Raw genomic sequence first — 14,036 nt, forward strand, 5'->3', positions numbered from 1 at the left:
ACACGGAGCCTCAGCTTCCTCCTCTGAAAAAAACCTAGATAATGCCATATGCCTTGCCCATGTTCACCGAGCTGTGAGCCATGTTCAAAGGGAGAAGGTTGGAACATGAGGTGGGGAGCTAGGAAGTATAAGACAAATGTGAGGGGTTATAGTACTTCCAGACTGGGGAGTCTGCCGGCTCATCCAGGCCCTACACACAGGTTCATTTTGATAGAGGAAGATGGGGGTGAAGGGGAACAATGCCATTTTCTGAAGGTCAAACGAATCCTATTGGTGGGGGCATCCAGCCCTCTTGGAGAAGGAGAGCTGTGCCGTGGACAAGGCTTTGAGCGCAGAGAGAAATGTTAACTGCTTCACACCTTCATCAAAATCCAGGGCGGAGGTTTAAGTTCCCAGTGAAGAAAAGGAAGTTTTGTAGTCTGAGGGAACACCACAAACCTATTATTTCAGCATGAGAAACCACTCCGAGGCATGCTTTTCTGGCCTTCTAGAGGCCGAAGTGTCCTGGGCTAAATATAACCTGAGTGGGGAATCACAGGTTCTTATCCTGTCCTCCTTGTCTGAAAGCGGGGAAGGGTAAGGAGACTTGTCTCACGGCCCCATCCCTTCAGCTTCCTCCTCGGAGGAAGACAAAGCCCCAGTTATGTCTCCCCGCTAAAAATAGCCTGTCTATGCCTTTCGAGGACTTGGGCCTGGGTGAGCCTGCCAGATCGGCTAAGACTGGTCTCAGATAGAGTTTGAAAACTTCGTCTACAGGGAGCTTTCCCAACAAAGGCCTGACCAACATGCTTGGTGGAGAGGAAGCTCCCCCTAGAGCTGAATGTCCCGGGGCCGGAGGTGGCCCTATCCCAAATGGAAAGGGGGTGCAGGGGAGATGTTGTATTGTCTGAACCTGGCCGGGGGCTGGGGGCTCTGGGCAGGGGGCTGTTCCCAGCTGTCCCCTGCCAACCGGGTAAGGGTGGCTTTGAATCCTCAGCAGGAAGAGACAGAAGTGGTCTGTCTTCGGGGCCTGGGGCATGTCACATGGCTTCTACCTAACTGCTCTCAGGGGCCTTAGCAACCCAGGCTCTGGAATTTGGCTCCAGAGAGGAGCTCGGACTCTCGGGGACTGGGGAGTAGGGGGAGTGGAAAAAAGGGTTACCATTATGCACTCAGTGAATGAATCTTTTTTTTGTTTTGTTTTAAAGGGAAAGAAAAGTTGCTTGGTTGGTGGGAAGGAGAGGGTGTGTATGTGCTGGGAGGGGTGGGGAGCGGGACACGTGTGTTTTAGGATTTCCAAATTACACGGCTGTCCTTTTTCTAAGCACTTGAGACAGTCACACCCGGCAGCCACAGAGAAGCAGGGCAAAGGCTCTGATGGTAGCCGGCTCCTCTGGGTCTTTTCCAGACAACTCTCACTGGGCAGGGTGGCTCTGGGGAGCAGCAGAGAGATGCTGTCCTGCCCACCGCCCCCAGGGATGGTATGCCTAGTCTTCCTTATTTACGAGGGCCCAAGGCAGCTGATGGGGCCAAATCCCTGGCTTTGGTCCTGATTTTTCTTTTCAGTCTTTTCTGAGAGGTCTGCTTCCATCCTCAGCAACCTTTTTCTCTTTTTAAAATTGGGTTTGCTGACCATGTGTGTGTGCTAAGGCACTTCAGTCATGTCTGACTCTGACACCATGAATTGTAGCCCGCCAGGCTCTGGCCATGGGATTCTCCAGGTAAGAATCCTGGAGTGGGTTGCCATGCCCTCCTCCAGGGGGTCTTCCTGACCCAGGGACTGAATCTGTGTCCCTTGTGTCTCCTGCATTGGCAGGCAGGGTCTTTACCACTAGTGCCATCTGGGAAGCCCCTTGCTGACCATGAACCAAATGAGTTTTAGCTTCCTCCAGGTTCCATAAAGAGATGATGCTAAGTGACTGGACAGTTCCCCAGTGGACACTGAATTCAGTCCCTTGGGAGAAAGAAAGGGGCCTGATGTTTTCGGGGCCTGGGGGGTTTATCTGGGATGATGCCAGGAAGGCAGGTATAAGGACGTGAGTTTCAAAAACCAAGAGTCCGAGGTCTAGCACCAACACTCTTGAGCTGGGCTCTATTTGCAGCCCCATCAAGTACCCTGGCCTATAAAAAGAAGCAGAATAAAAGCTGCTTGAGTAGAGACAATGGAAGGAGGTGACTGGTGCCCAGGGCGAAGGCACAGTTCATGTGAGTTCCTTCCCAAGTCCCAACAGCCAACTAGCTAGAGGTCACCACCCCCTTCAGCTCACCGGGTTTTCCCTACGTGCCAGGTACGGTCATGCGCTTGACGCAGATTTTCCAATTCAATATTTACAATATCCTATTTTTCAGATAAAGAAACAGAAGCTCAAGGGGATGAAGCAAACCACTTTTTCATGTTCCCTGGGAACTAAGACTTGAACCTAGGCCATCCGCCCCTGGCAGCGACATTCCTAACCCTCTCTGCCAAGGTGCGCATTAGAGCAGAAACCTTCCTCCACTGGGAACACGGGGGCGGCTTCCGGCCCAGGAGCCCTGAAAGGCGGTCTTATCTGGGCCTGATATCAAAGGGGTGGGGGTGGGCTGGCTGAGGGAGGGGGAGAAAAGGAGTCTTGTCTTTGGGGTTTCAGCGTCAGCTTACCAAGCAACAAGAATGATCAATGCTGCTACAGGGTGACAAAGTGGTAAAACAGGTTTGTGGTGGCTCAGAGAATAATGGCAAGTGTTTTAACCAGAAGCTCCAGAGCACCTAGGAGTTGGGGGTGCAGAGGCGCGGGCACGTGGTGGTGGGGGAGTCATTGGAGGAGGGGGGAGGGAAGGAAGGAAGAGGAAGGGGGAGGACCCCTGCTCTGAGAGTGAGTAACCCTTAAACTATGTGCTCAGAACCTGCTCCACTGCCTTGGAAGATTCATGAGGCTATTTGCTTTACAGGAATTTTCTGAACTCACATTACTGCCCCCGATTGCCCTTGGCACCACTGGAGATTACTAAGAAGCATGAAGTGTGGCCCCTTGTCCTAATGAGACTAGAAACTGGCTTGAGAAACAGGACTGGCATATGTATATACACACACCCAAACAATATTTATCTATATAAACACAAAGCCATAACACATAACACAAAAAGGTACTCAATGCAATCTATAATACAGAGCCCTATTTCCTTATATCCTGGTGGCTCACCTGGACAATAGGGGTCTGGGAAGTGGGGATATGTGAATAGGAACCCACTGGCCCCTTTGGTCAACTCCCCTCGAGAGTTGGACTATAAAGAAAGCTGAGCGCCGAAGAACTGATGCTTTTGAACTTGTGGTGTTGGAGAAGACTCTTTAGAGTCCCTTGGATTGCCAGGAGATCCAACCAGTCCATCCTAAAGGAAATCAGTCCTGAGTGTTCTTTGGAAGGACTGATGTTGAAGCTGAAACTTCAATAATTTGGCCACCTGATGTGAAGAACTGACTCATTTGAAAAGACCCTGATGCTGGGAAAGATTGAAGGCGGGAGGAGAAGGGGACGACAGAGGATGAGATGGTTGGATGGCATCACTGACTCAATGGACATGAGTTTGAGTAAACTCTGGGAGTTGGTGATGGACAGGGATTTGGTGATGGACAGGGAGCCCTGGCGGGCTGCAGTCCATGGGGCTGCAGAGTCGGACACGACTGAGTGACTGAACTGAACTGAACAATTCCCCTCGATTCATAGGGCTTGGAGATAAACACCCAAAGGCTTGGGGCTGTGGCCAAGAGTAGTGAGAGTGGCTTGAGGTCTGGAGAATGAGGAGAAGGTACAGTCAGTGAGAGTGAGACAGCAGTGTCTGGAGAAGATGCTGTCTGTGTACAGGTGATCTCTCTGGGAATCTAAGTGGATAGCCCTTAGAACAGAGACATCTACTGACCACCCTCTTTGGAGCTTCCAGGAGGGCTGTGAGGCACCTCTGTAATGACTGTCCCATGAGCCGATCACATGTACTAAACATGACTCAAGGCACAAGTCTCAGTGATATGAGTGGTTTAATAACAACAATAAGCTGACACTCAGGAACATGGACTAGGTGCTTCAGTTTCCCCATCTATACAATGGAGTCAGCTAAAGCACATTCTTTACAGAGTTGTCACGAGGGGTTACCCAGATAGAAACACTGGAAGTGATCTCTGGCATGGACTACCTGCTCAATAAATCTCTGCTAGTATAATCATAAAAGTGACAAGGAGCACATCTTCTCTAAGGAACAAGAGAACTGCATGTTCGTGGCTGCAAGTCAGTCTCTAAAAGGGAAAACTACATGTGGTCAAAGTTCTGGAAATCTCTTCAGTCACCTGCAAAGCACAGTGTGCATGGCATGGTGCCCACTCTTTCAGAAATCCATTTGTTGTGGAAGGGATCCTTGTTTCTTCTGGGAACGCACAAGCCAGAGTCACTGCTCACTTTGGGGGCCACGGAAAGAGCTGGTTTTGTCCATGTGCGTGTCAGGTTCTCCCCCATCTACAGCAGGGGAGGAGTCAGGTACACAGACATGCCTGGCGATAACTCATTTCTGTGGCTGGCAAAACTCAACTGAATGGAACAGACTTTAACGACTTCTGGAATGCAGAGGACCGTGAGAACCTGAATCGGAAATGATTCCCCTTTTCTCTTTCTAAACCGCAGCCTTGGGGAACAGTCTTCAGTAGAATAGAACTGGAACTGAACAATTAGAAAGCCCCGTTTCAAGGAGGGTAGAGAGAGAATGAGGGAGAGGGGGACAGAGAGGGCGGGAGGAGAGCACAGACGAGGGTAGTCCCCACACCCTGCACAAGATGACTTACTTCTTCAGGGTCTGAAAGCCACGCTCTTTGAACTGAAGCTCCTGTTGGAGATGAACCATCTCTCTCTTCAGCTTGTTAACCTGGATGGCAGAAGACCACACGGAGGGGCAGAGGTTGATGTTGACCCAGAGCCCCCAGCTGCCCTTGCATATGACTCAGGTCAGCACCCCCTGGGCACCCCTCACTGATGTTGCTGGGGTCTCAGCAGCTGCCCACTTGGTCGGCCTCCCAGTCCAGTGGTCCTGGAGGTCCTTCCTAGCCAGCCCTCGCTCCGAGGAAACAGGAAGTTGACTGGACCTGGCTGACCTGGGCTACAGTCTGGCCTTCCCCGTGACTACTTGGCTGGCTTCTCTCAAGTCACGTCGTTGCTTCTGTGAGCCTCCCTTTCCTGTTTCTGACAGAGGACGATAAGGGCGATTTCCTGGGTTGGGGATTACTTAAAGCAGGTACTACATTCACTATTGTAGGGCAGGGAGGCGAGAGGCAGCATAGTACCTTTATAGGCACGACCTGGCCGGGAAGCCAGCTGTAGCCTACAGAAATGCTTTGGCTTGCAGTCTTACTAAATTTTTAAAAATTAGTTGCCGATGGGCGTCCCTGGTGGCTCGGTGGTAAAGTATCCACCTGCCAAAGCCAGGAGACACAGGGAGAAACTAAGCCTGCATACCATAACTACTGAGCCCGTGCTCTAGAACCTGGGAAGTACAACTACTGAGCCCACGGGCTTCAGGGTGCAATAACTGAAGCCCCCTCGCCCTAGAGCCCATGCTCTGCAACAAGAGAAGCCCATGCACCACAACTAATGTGTAGCCCCGTTCGCTGTGACTACGGGAAAGCCCGCGCAGACCAGCATAGCCAAAAATAAATAAATAAAAATTTAAAAAAATTTGTTGCTAATAATTAAATATTGAGCTATTTCGTATAGTAGGCCTAGATACACAGTATTCTTCAAAATACTTGAAGATGTGCCAATGCGGAGCCCATGTTCCAGCATGGGCACAAGAGCTCAGGGCTAAAATCCCACTACTCCTTTAGACGAGACATAACCTCCTAGGCTACACAGGCCTCTACTGCCTCATCCCTAGCCCCTTCTCCCCTTTCATATTTTCTTACAGGCATCTGGATTTGTAGACCTAAACCCCTGTTCACAGCACTGACTTCACCTTGAGCAAGTCATTTAAGTGCTGGTCTTCAGTCAGTCAGTAAAGGGGGACTAAAACCATCTGTCCCCCAAGGTAAGCAGGAAGTAATTAAATACGACAATGCAGAACAAGCAGTGGTTAGGAAGAGAGCACCGTCCATGAAGAAATTTGGGGTAAGCCTGAGTCCACTGTGACCTTGAGCAAGTTACTTAATTCCGCCAAGCCTCTGTTGGCTCGTCTTTAAAACGCAGATATTGACAGTGGCTACTTCACAGGATTGTTGCGAGGGCATGAGGTGTCACTCATGAACCACTTAGCACTACGCCTGGTTACAGTGACTGCCTGTGAAAGGGTGGCTGCTATCAACACAGCTACTAGTAAAACGAGGGCTCCTACAGCCGCTGCTGTTGTCATGTAGGGGCTTGTTCGTCAGCACCAGCTGTCACTGCCTGGTTGGAGCATCTACTCTGGTCTGGTGGGTAGGCTCTTAGCCAAAAGCTGCCTCCGGGACCCCCATCAATAGCATAAGCAGAGAGGACCTACCCGGGATTTTGCTGTGGCAATTTCAGCCTTCAGAATCTCAGGGTCATACTTAGAGCTGGATGACGAACCAGAGACCACTGCAAAAAGAGAAAAAGGAATTCTGTAGATGAAACATTATTTTGGTCAAGTTGGCTTATTTGGCCATCTAGATAAATCCAGAAAGGAATGACTATTAGTGAACAACCTAAATGTCCAACAAAGGGGAATTTGTTAAATAAATAGGGTATACATATAAAATGAGGACTGTACAACATAAGTGATTTATTTTTTTTTTTTTACATTTAAAGTGTTGATTTAATATATTTATATATTTCAAAAATATTACCACCACTGTGTTAGCTAACACCTTCATCACACTGCATAGCTGCCATTTCTTTTTAGTGGTGAGAACATAAGTGATTTAAAACGATGGTGTAGGGACTTCCTTGGTGGTCCACTTGGTGACGACTCTGCACTTCCATTGGAGGGGGTGCAGGTTTGATCTCTGGTAGGGGAACGAAGATTCTTCATGCTACGTGCATGGCAAAAACCAAACAAACAAATAAATGATGGTGCTAAAAATAAAGGATACTAAATATTTAGGAGATCCCCAAAGTTACTGTTAAATAAAAAACAGTAACTTATGAAAAACTATAAAGAAAGAATAAATTTGAAAATATACAGAGGTAACACACACACACATATGTGGAAGAAGACAAGAAAGAAATAGACTAAAAAGATAATATTTATATTTAGAGATTTGGATGATGAATAAAATTAATTTTCATCTTTGTATTTTTCTATCTTTTCTACAATTTCTAACACAAACATAATTTTCTAATCAGAAGAAATGACTAAAAATATCATTTAATGTACTTTATGATATTAACGTACATTTGAAAAGGAAAATAAATTACCTGTAACCCTATCATCCTAATACAATTATCTTCTCTTCAAGTTACCTTTCAATGTTTACCTACAGTTCTGTCATACACAGGTATACCTCAGAAATATTGTGGGTTTGGTTCCAGACTCCCATAATAAAGGGATTATCGAAACAAAGCGATTATCACAATAAAGTGAGTCACAAGAATTTTTTTGTTTCCCAGTGCCTATAAAAGCTCTGTTTACACTATTGCAATCTGTTAAATGTGCAATAGCATTATGCCTTAAAAAATGTACATACTTTAATAAAAAAAAAAATACTTTATTGCTAAAAAATGTTAACCATCATCTGACAATGCCAGGTTGCCCCAAACCTTCGATCTGTAAAATCCACAATCTCTGTGAAGTGCAATAAAACGAGGTATGCCTGCAGCTGTAATCTTAGTGCATTTTAAAAATAGAATTTCTTTGTGTCTTGATAAAGGATTTTAAGGCTTACAAAAATGGACACAGAGTGATCCATCTAAAAGGAAGGAAAATGAAATAAATGTACAGCAAGAGTGAGGAAGCCAGTGGCGTGAAGCTGGGCTCACTGCATGGCATGAGGTCCCGTTTCTGACCCGCCGCTACCACAGACCTGGCTCTGAGCTTCCTGCCTGCTGATGTGAAGAGGAAAATGGGCCCTGAGCACGACTCGTGGTGTCTTTAAACACAACCCCGCTGTCCAGGAAAGGGACAGGCACTGTTCAGGAAAAGGTCAGAGAGGCCAGAGCAGCGTTTCTCCTGAGTCCTTAATCTTACCTTCTGAGCAGTTTCATCACCTCCCCTTTCCGTTTAACATCACTTGCTGGGACCTGGATTTTTCTGAGGCTAAAGAGGCTTATTTGGAGATTGCAGGCAATTTTCAGGGTATGGCAGTAGAAGGAACAATCATGAAGGGCCTGCTGCTCTGCTCTTTGGACCTGGTTTACATACTGGAGTGGACCTTTTGATTTGCTGCTGTTGTTGTTTAGTTGCTAAATCGTGTCCTACTCTTTAGTGACCTCACTGACTGTAGCCCGCCAGGCTCCTCTGTCTACAGAATTTCCTAGGCAAGAATATTGGAGTGGGTTGCCATTCCCTTCTCCAGGGGATCTTCCCGGACCCAGGGATTGAACCTGTGGCAGATTCTTTACTATCTGAGCCACCAGGGGGACCTTTTGATTATGCTTGTGTAGCGTGAATGCTCAGTCACATCCAACTGTTCGTGACTGCATGGACTGAAGCCCACCAGGAGCCTCTGTCCATGGGATTTCCCAGGCAAGAACCCTGGAGTGGGTTGCCATTTCATTCTCCAGGGGATCTTCCTGACCCAGGGAACAAAACCCACACCTCTTGCATCTCCTGAATTGGCAGGTGGATTCTTTACCACTCCACCACCAGGGAAGCCCCTGATTATGCTTTTCAGTTCAGTTCAGTTCAGTCGCTCACTCATGTCCGACTCTTTGAGACCCCATGAACCGCAGCACGCCAGGCCTCCCTGTCCATCATCAACTCCCGGAGTCCACCCAAACCCATGTCCATCAAGTTGATGATGCCATCCAACCATCTCATCCTCTGTTGTCCCCTTCTCCTACTGCCCTCAATCTTTACCAGGATCAGAGTCTTTTCCAATGAGTCAGCTCTTCGCATCAGGTGGCTAAAGTATTGGAGTTTCAGCTTTAACATCAGTCCTTCCAATGAACATCCAGGACTGATCTTCTTTAGGATGAACTGGTTGGATCTCCTTGCTGTCCAAGGGACTCTCAAGAGTCTTCTCCAACACCACAGTTCAAAAGCATCAATTCTTCGGCACTCAGCTTTCTTTATAGTCCAACTCTCACATCCATACATGACCACTGGAAAAACCATAGGCTTGACTAGACAGACCTTTGTTGGCAAAGTAATGTCTCTGCTTCTCAATATGCTGTCTAGGTTGGTCATAACTTTCCTTCCAAGGAGTGTCTTTTAATTTCATGGCTGCAATCACCATCTGCAGTTACTTTGGAGCCCAGAAAAATAAAGTCAGCCACTGTTTCCCCATCTATTTCCCATGAAGTGATGGGACCGGATGCCATGATCTTAGTTTTTTTGAATGTTGAGCTTCAAGCCAACTTTTTCACTCTCCTCTTTCACTTTCATCAAGAGGCTCTTTAGTTCTTCTTCACTTTCTGCCATAAGGGGGGTGTCATCTGCATATCTGAGGTTATTGATATTTCTCCCAGCAATCTTGATTCCAGCTTGTGCTTCCTCCAGCCCAGCGTTTCTCATACTGTACTCTGCATAGAAGTTAAATAAGCAGGGTGACAATACACAGCCTTGACATACTCCTTTTCCTATTTGGAACCAGTCTGTTGTTCCATGTCCAGTTCTAACTGTTGCTTCCTGACCTGCATACAGGTTTCTCAAAAGGCAGGTCAGGTGGTCTGGTATGCCCATCTCTTTCAGAATTTTCCGCAGTTTATTGTGATCCACACAGTCAAAGGCTTTGGCATAGTATAAAGCAGAAATAGATGTTTTTCTGGAACTCTCTTGTTTTTTCAATGATCCAGCGGATGTGGGCAATTTGATCTCTGGTTCCTCTGCCTTTTCTAAAACCAGTTTGAACATCTGGAATTTCACGGTTTACCTATTGCTGAAGCCTGGCTTGGAGAATTTTAAGCATTACTTTACTAACGTGTGAGATGAGTGCAATTGTGCTTTCGGAAAGTTAAAATGAAACACTGAGAAGTCTGGGAAATAAAATTGCTCTGCGTAGAAGCTGACAAGATGTCCTGCACCATGGGCAGCATTTCACCTCTGCTGAGTTTGGAATGATGGTGACGATGAGGATGACGGTGACTGAGGCTGGACTTTCTTAGAAAAGATGAGTGGCAGGAACACCTGGATAGGAAGGACCTCACAGCCCTTGTTGTGAGCATGGAACAGGGATACATGTTGTGTTTCCAGTTTGAAGCTTTCACTTCCTGCGCTCTAACTTCTTTAACTCCGCTGGACTTCGGAGTTTCCGGGGAGAGACCTGGTTGGATACAAAGCTGGAAGCACTGATTTAGGCAAATTGCCCAGATAGGCACTTCCGGACAAAATTTTAAGGTCATTGACAATCTTTGTTACCCACGGATGGTTAGTAAAAACTTGGTGAAAAGACAGGAGAGTCATTAGTGAGGAAACAAGATACGCTGAAAAAGGAGTGTGCCTGTTCTGTGAGCACCCGATCCTGCAGCCACCCTGTTCATCCGCGCTGCTGGGCTTGGCCGTCATTGCGGGAAGGGTTAAGGGGAGCGTGGTAGCAGCCTGGGAGAGCCCATGAGACACGGCAAGTCCTGACCCTAACAAGGAGAGGGTGACCGTGCGGACCAGCGCTGCCAGGGCAGATTGTGGAAGGCGGGAGTTCTTCCATGGGAACACTCAGAAACCCTCGAGGGAGGACCTGAGAAGGATGAGACTCTGCCAACTGGCTCACCAGGGGCAGGAATTATCACCCTCTGGAGAATCACTGTGACATGCCCTGTTTCTGTCCAAAGCTGCTGAAATAGGATGTGGCTTGTTATTTTTTAAGCAGTCTTTTTGCTGAAGTGAAAAAAAAAAAATACATATAGGAATGGAAAAGCATCATATGTGTGCAGCTTGGTGGACTTTCACAAAAGAAACACACTCAAGTGACCAGCACGCCAATCAAGAAACAGGTCATCAGCTTCCTTTCTGTGTCCATGTCCCCTCAGTTATTCACAACAAAATAATCTCATATTCAAAGAAACCGTAGTAGAGATTGCCTTTAAGATCACCTCTTTTTTTAGTTTTTTTTTTAGTTTTTATTCAAGTTATATATGAACACTTTAACAGTCTATATAAAATGCTACATATTTTATACAACCCAGATTTGCTATAAAAAAAGAGCATTCCCCAATCCGCTTATCTCACTAGCAAAAAAGGAACCATTTCAACAGGTTCAGCCAGTTTCTTGGGCGTCCAAACCTGTGTGTCTGATAATATGCAAGCATCACTGTTTCTTGATTTTTTTTTTTCCTGCTTTAGGCATCATTTATTCATTTCTCTCTGGAGGATGGAGTGTTAGCCTCACTCCTTTTCCCAACCCCTACCCCACACAGGGCAACCCCTCTCAGCTCCTCATCTTCCTTACAGATAACTCTGGACGGAGACACCATCAGTGTTTGTATTACTTTTACTCTGTGAACACTATTCAGGGCCAACGCATGTAGCCAACTTTGCTTACTTTTTCTTTCCAGCCCATTTTTGGGGTTGTTTTTCTTAAAGTTAATAACTATCATTTTTATGTGTGCTTACTTTCCACAAATTCATCACTGACCAACCTCACCCTTGGCCAGTTATCTAAGTCTCCTCTCACTGAGCTCCTCTCTTGGGCTCTGTCTCACTGGATGTGTGTCTGTACTCTCCCTGCATGGCTGGCATCCCATGGCTGGACTCCCCCATGCTCACCCCCACCACCTCTCTCTCTCCTCCTTCCTAAATTCTATGTCTTCCCCCCTGTGACTCCCTCCTCATTTTGGTAGAATATCACTTGTAGGAGCTTCCTGAGAAAGGAGGCATGAAGGAAATAACACTTGGAAAGACTTGTGTGTAGAGTCAGACATGACTTAGCAACAGAACAACAACAACGTCCATGATTAGAGGTAGTTTTGCTGGATATAGAATTCTGGGGCGGAAATTACTTTCCTTAAATGTTTGAAGGCATTGCCCCATTGTCTTTTAGATTTCCAGTGTTACTACTGAGAAGCCAGGAGCTATTCTGAGTCCAGATCATTTTTGTGTGACCTAGTTTTTCCTCTCCAAAAGCTTTTAGAATCTCGAATCGTTCCCAGTGTTTGAAGTTGCACAATGATATGTCTTTGGTGTGAGTTAACTTTTATCCACTGTGTTGGGTGCTCACTGAGCACTTTCAATCTCCTCTATCAGTTCTGGGAAATTTTCTTCTAAATTATGTCACTGATGCTTCTCTCCCTATGTTTCTTCTGGTCTATGTGGAGCTTTCATTACTCAGATAGAGTTCTTGGCCTGATGCTCTTTTTCCATCTCACTGTATTTTTGTTCTGCTTTTTAGAAAACTTCCTCAGTTTTACCTTCCAGGCTTCCTGTGGCTTTTTCATTTCTACTTTCATGGTTCAATTTCCAAAGGCTCTTTTGTGCTCTCTGAACGCTCCTATTTATAAAATGTAGCATCCTGTTTTACTTTCACGGTTGTGAGCTTTTCTCCATGTTTTCTTCTCCATGCACACTCTCCACTTCCTACAGGGCCTCCCCACTGCCAGGTGTTTGTTTCATCTCTACTGTTCTTGTAAGAGGCTTTCCTTATATGTCCAGAAACTCAGCCGTCCGCTCACACTTAAACTGGGGACCCAAAAAGCTGGCTGGAGCAGAGTTTGTGGGAGATGGGTTACAAGACTCACTGTGGGTTATGTGGTGTATGTGATTTAGCTGGACCGTTTCATCTAAGAATCCTCACTGTCAGTGTTTTCACTTCTTTTCTCTTTATTTTTAATGTTATTGATTTACTTATTTTTGGCTGTGCTGGGTCTTTGTTGCTGTGTGGGCTTTTCTCTGGTTGCGGCAAGCAGGGGCTCCTCTCTAGTTGTGGTGCTTGGGCTTTTCATTGCGGTGGCTTCTCTTGCTGCGAAACACAGACTCTAGGGCTCACGGGCTTCTCTAGTTGTGGCACATGGGTTTAGCTGCTCCCTACCACGTGGGATCTTCCTGGACCAGGGATTGAACCCATGTCCTCTGCACTGGCAGGTATATTCTTAGCCACTGGGCCACTAGGGAAGTCTCATCTTTTCTCTTTATATCTCTTTTCTCTGAAAAGAAGAGACTCAGATTCCCCAGATTCTTCTACTGGCCAGCCTGGCAGGCAATAGCCTAGGACTCTTCTGGGAGTCAAGTGGTACACGCCGGCTGGGGTCTCAATCCTCAAGTTCATGTTCACTTGAATATCATGTTTTCAGTATGGTGCACCTCAGTTTTGAACTTGCCTGGTATCCTGGGGTCCAGAGACTCTGTTTTACTCTCTCCTAAAAATAAACCTCCAGTTTTTCATCAGGTTGGAGATGGGCAGTGACCTGGGTCTCGCTGATTTGGGGAAGAGATCTGGTGGCTTGTGTCTCAGAAACAACCTTCCTCCAGTCTTCTTTGAGGGCCTCCTAACTTCACTCCCATGCCACAGAGACAGCCAATGCCTCCAATTCCTGAGGCTTTTGCATGTGCTTCAGGTAGACCAGAGGCCTGTTTTTCTTCACTGTCAGCCCAATTCCTCTTTTCTGTGGTCTATCCAATAGGTTGCTATCTGTCCTTCCGCCTTTAAGTCTCCACATTTTATTGCTGCCTTTTGCTCCAAGTCTCCCTGCCCTTGTGCATGTATGCCTTAAAAATCTCTTATCTGATATTTTCTTAGTTTCAGGAATGAGTGAAAGCATGTAGGTGGTTCAACTGACATTTTTAGCAGCAAGGCGCCCAGTGACTGATTTTCCAAATGGGAAACCAAGGCCCGGAGGAGGAAGGAGTGTGGTGAGGTCCCAAAGAACCTAGCTCTCCTGAGCTCTCATCTTTCAGAGGATGGAAGAACCCCAGTGCAGCCCTCAAACCTTAGAATTTGACTGGCTGACTTGGGTTAAATTAAGAGAATTGGTTTTGGGATCAGATACTTATAGGTATAA

General features: G+C 46.7%; 1 protein-coding gene across 1 annotated transcript in view; it reads right to left on the reverse strand.

Moving 5' to 3' along the window:
- Positions 1-14,036, reverse strand: part of WWC1 (WW and C2 domain containing 1) — a 156,652-nt gene that overhangs the window by 53,669 nt on the left and 88,947 nt on the right. Inside the window, exons 4-5 of the mRNA XM_043464764.1 lie at positions 6,469-6,545; positions 4,784-4,863 (exon numbers count right to left, since the gene is read on the reverse strand). Coding sequence (XP_043320699.1) covers positions 4,784-4,863; positions 6,469-6,545 — 157 coding nt within the window. The remainder of the gene's footprint in view (positions 1-4,783; positions 4,864-6,468; positions 6,546-14,036) is intronic.

Source organism: Cervus canadensis, chromosome 4 (assembly GCF_019320065.1).
Source record: "Cervus canadensis isolate Bull #8, Minnesota chromosome 4, ASM1932006v1, whole genome shotgun sequence".
Lineage (NCBI taxonomy): Eukaryota > Metazoa > Chordata > Mammalia > Artiodactyla > Cervidae > Cervus > Cervus canadensis.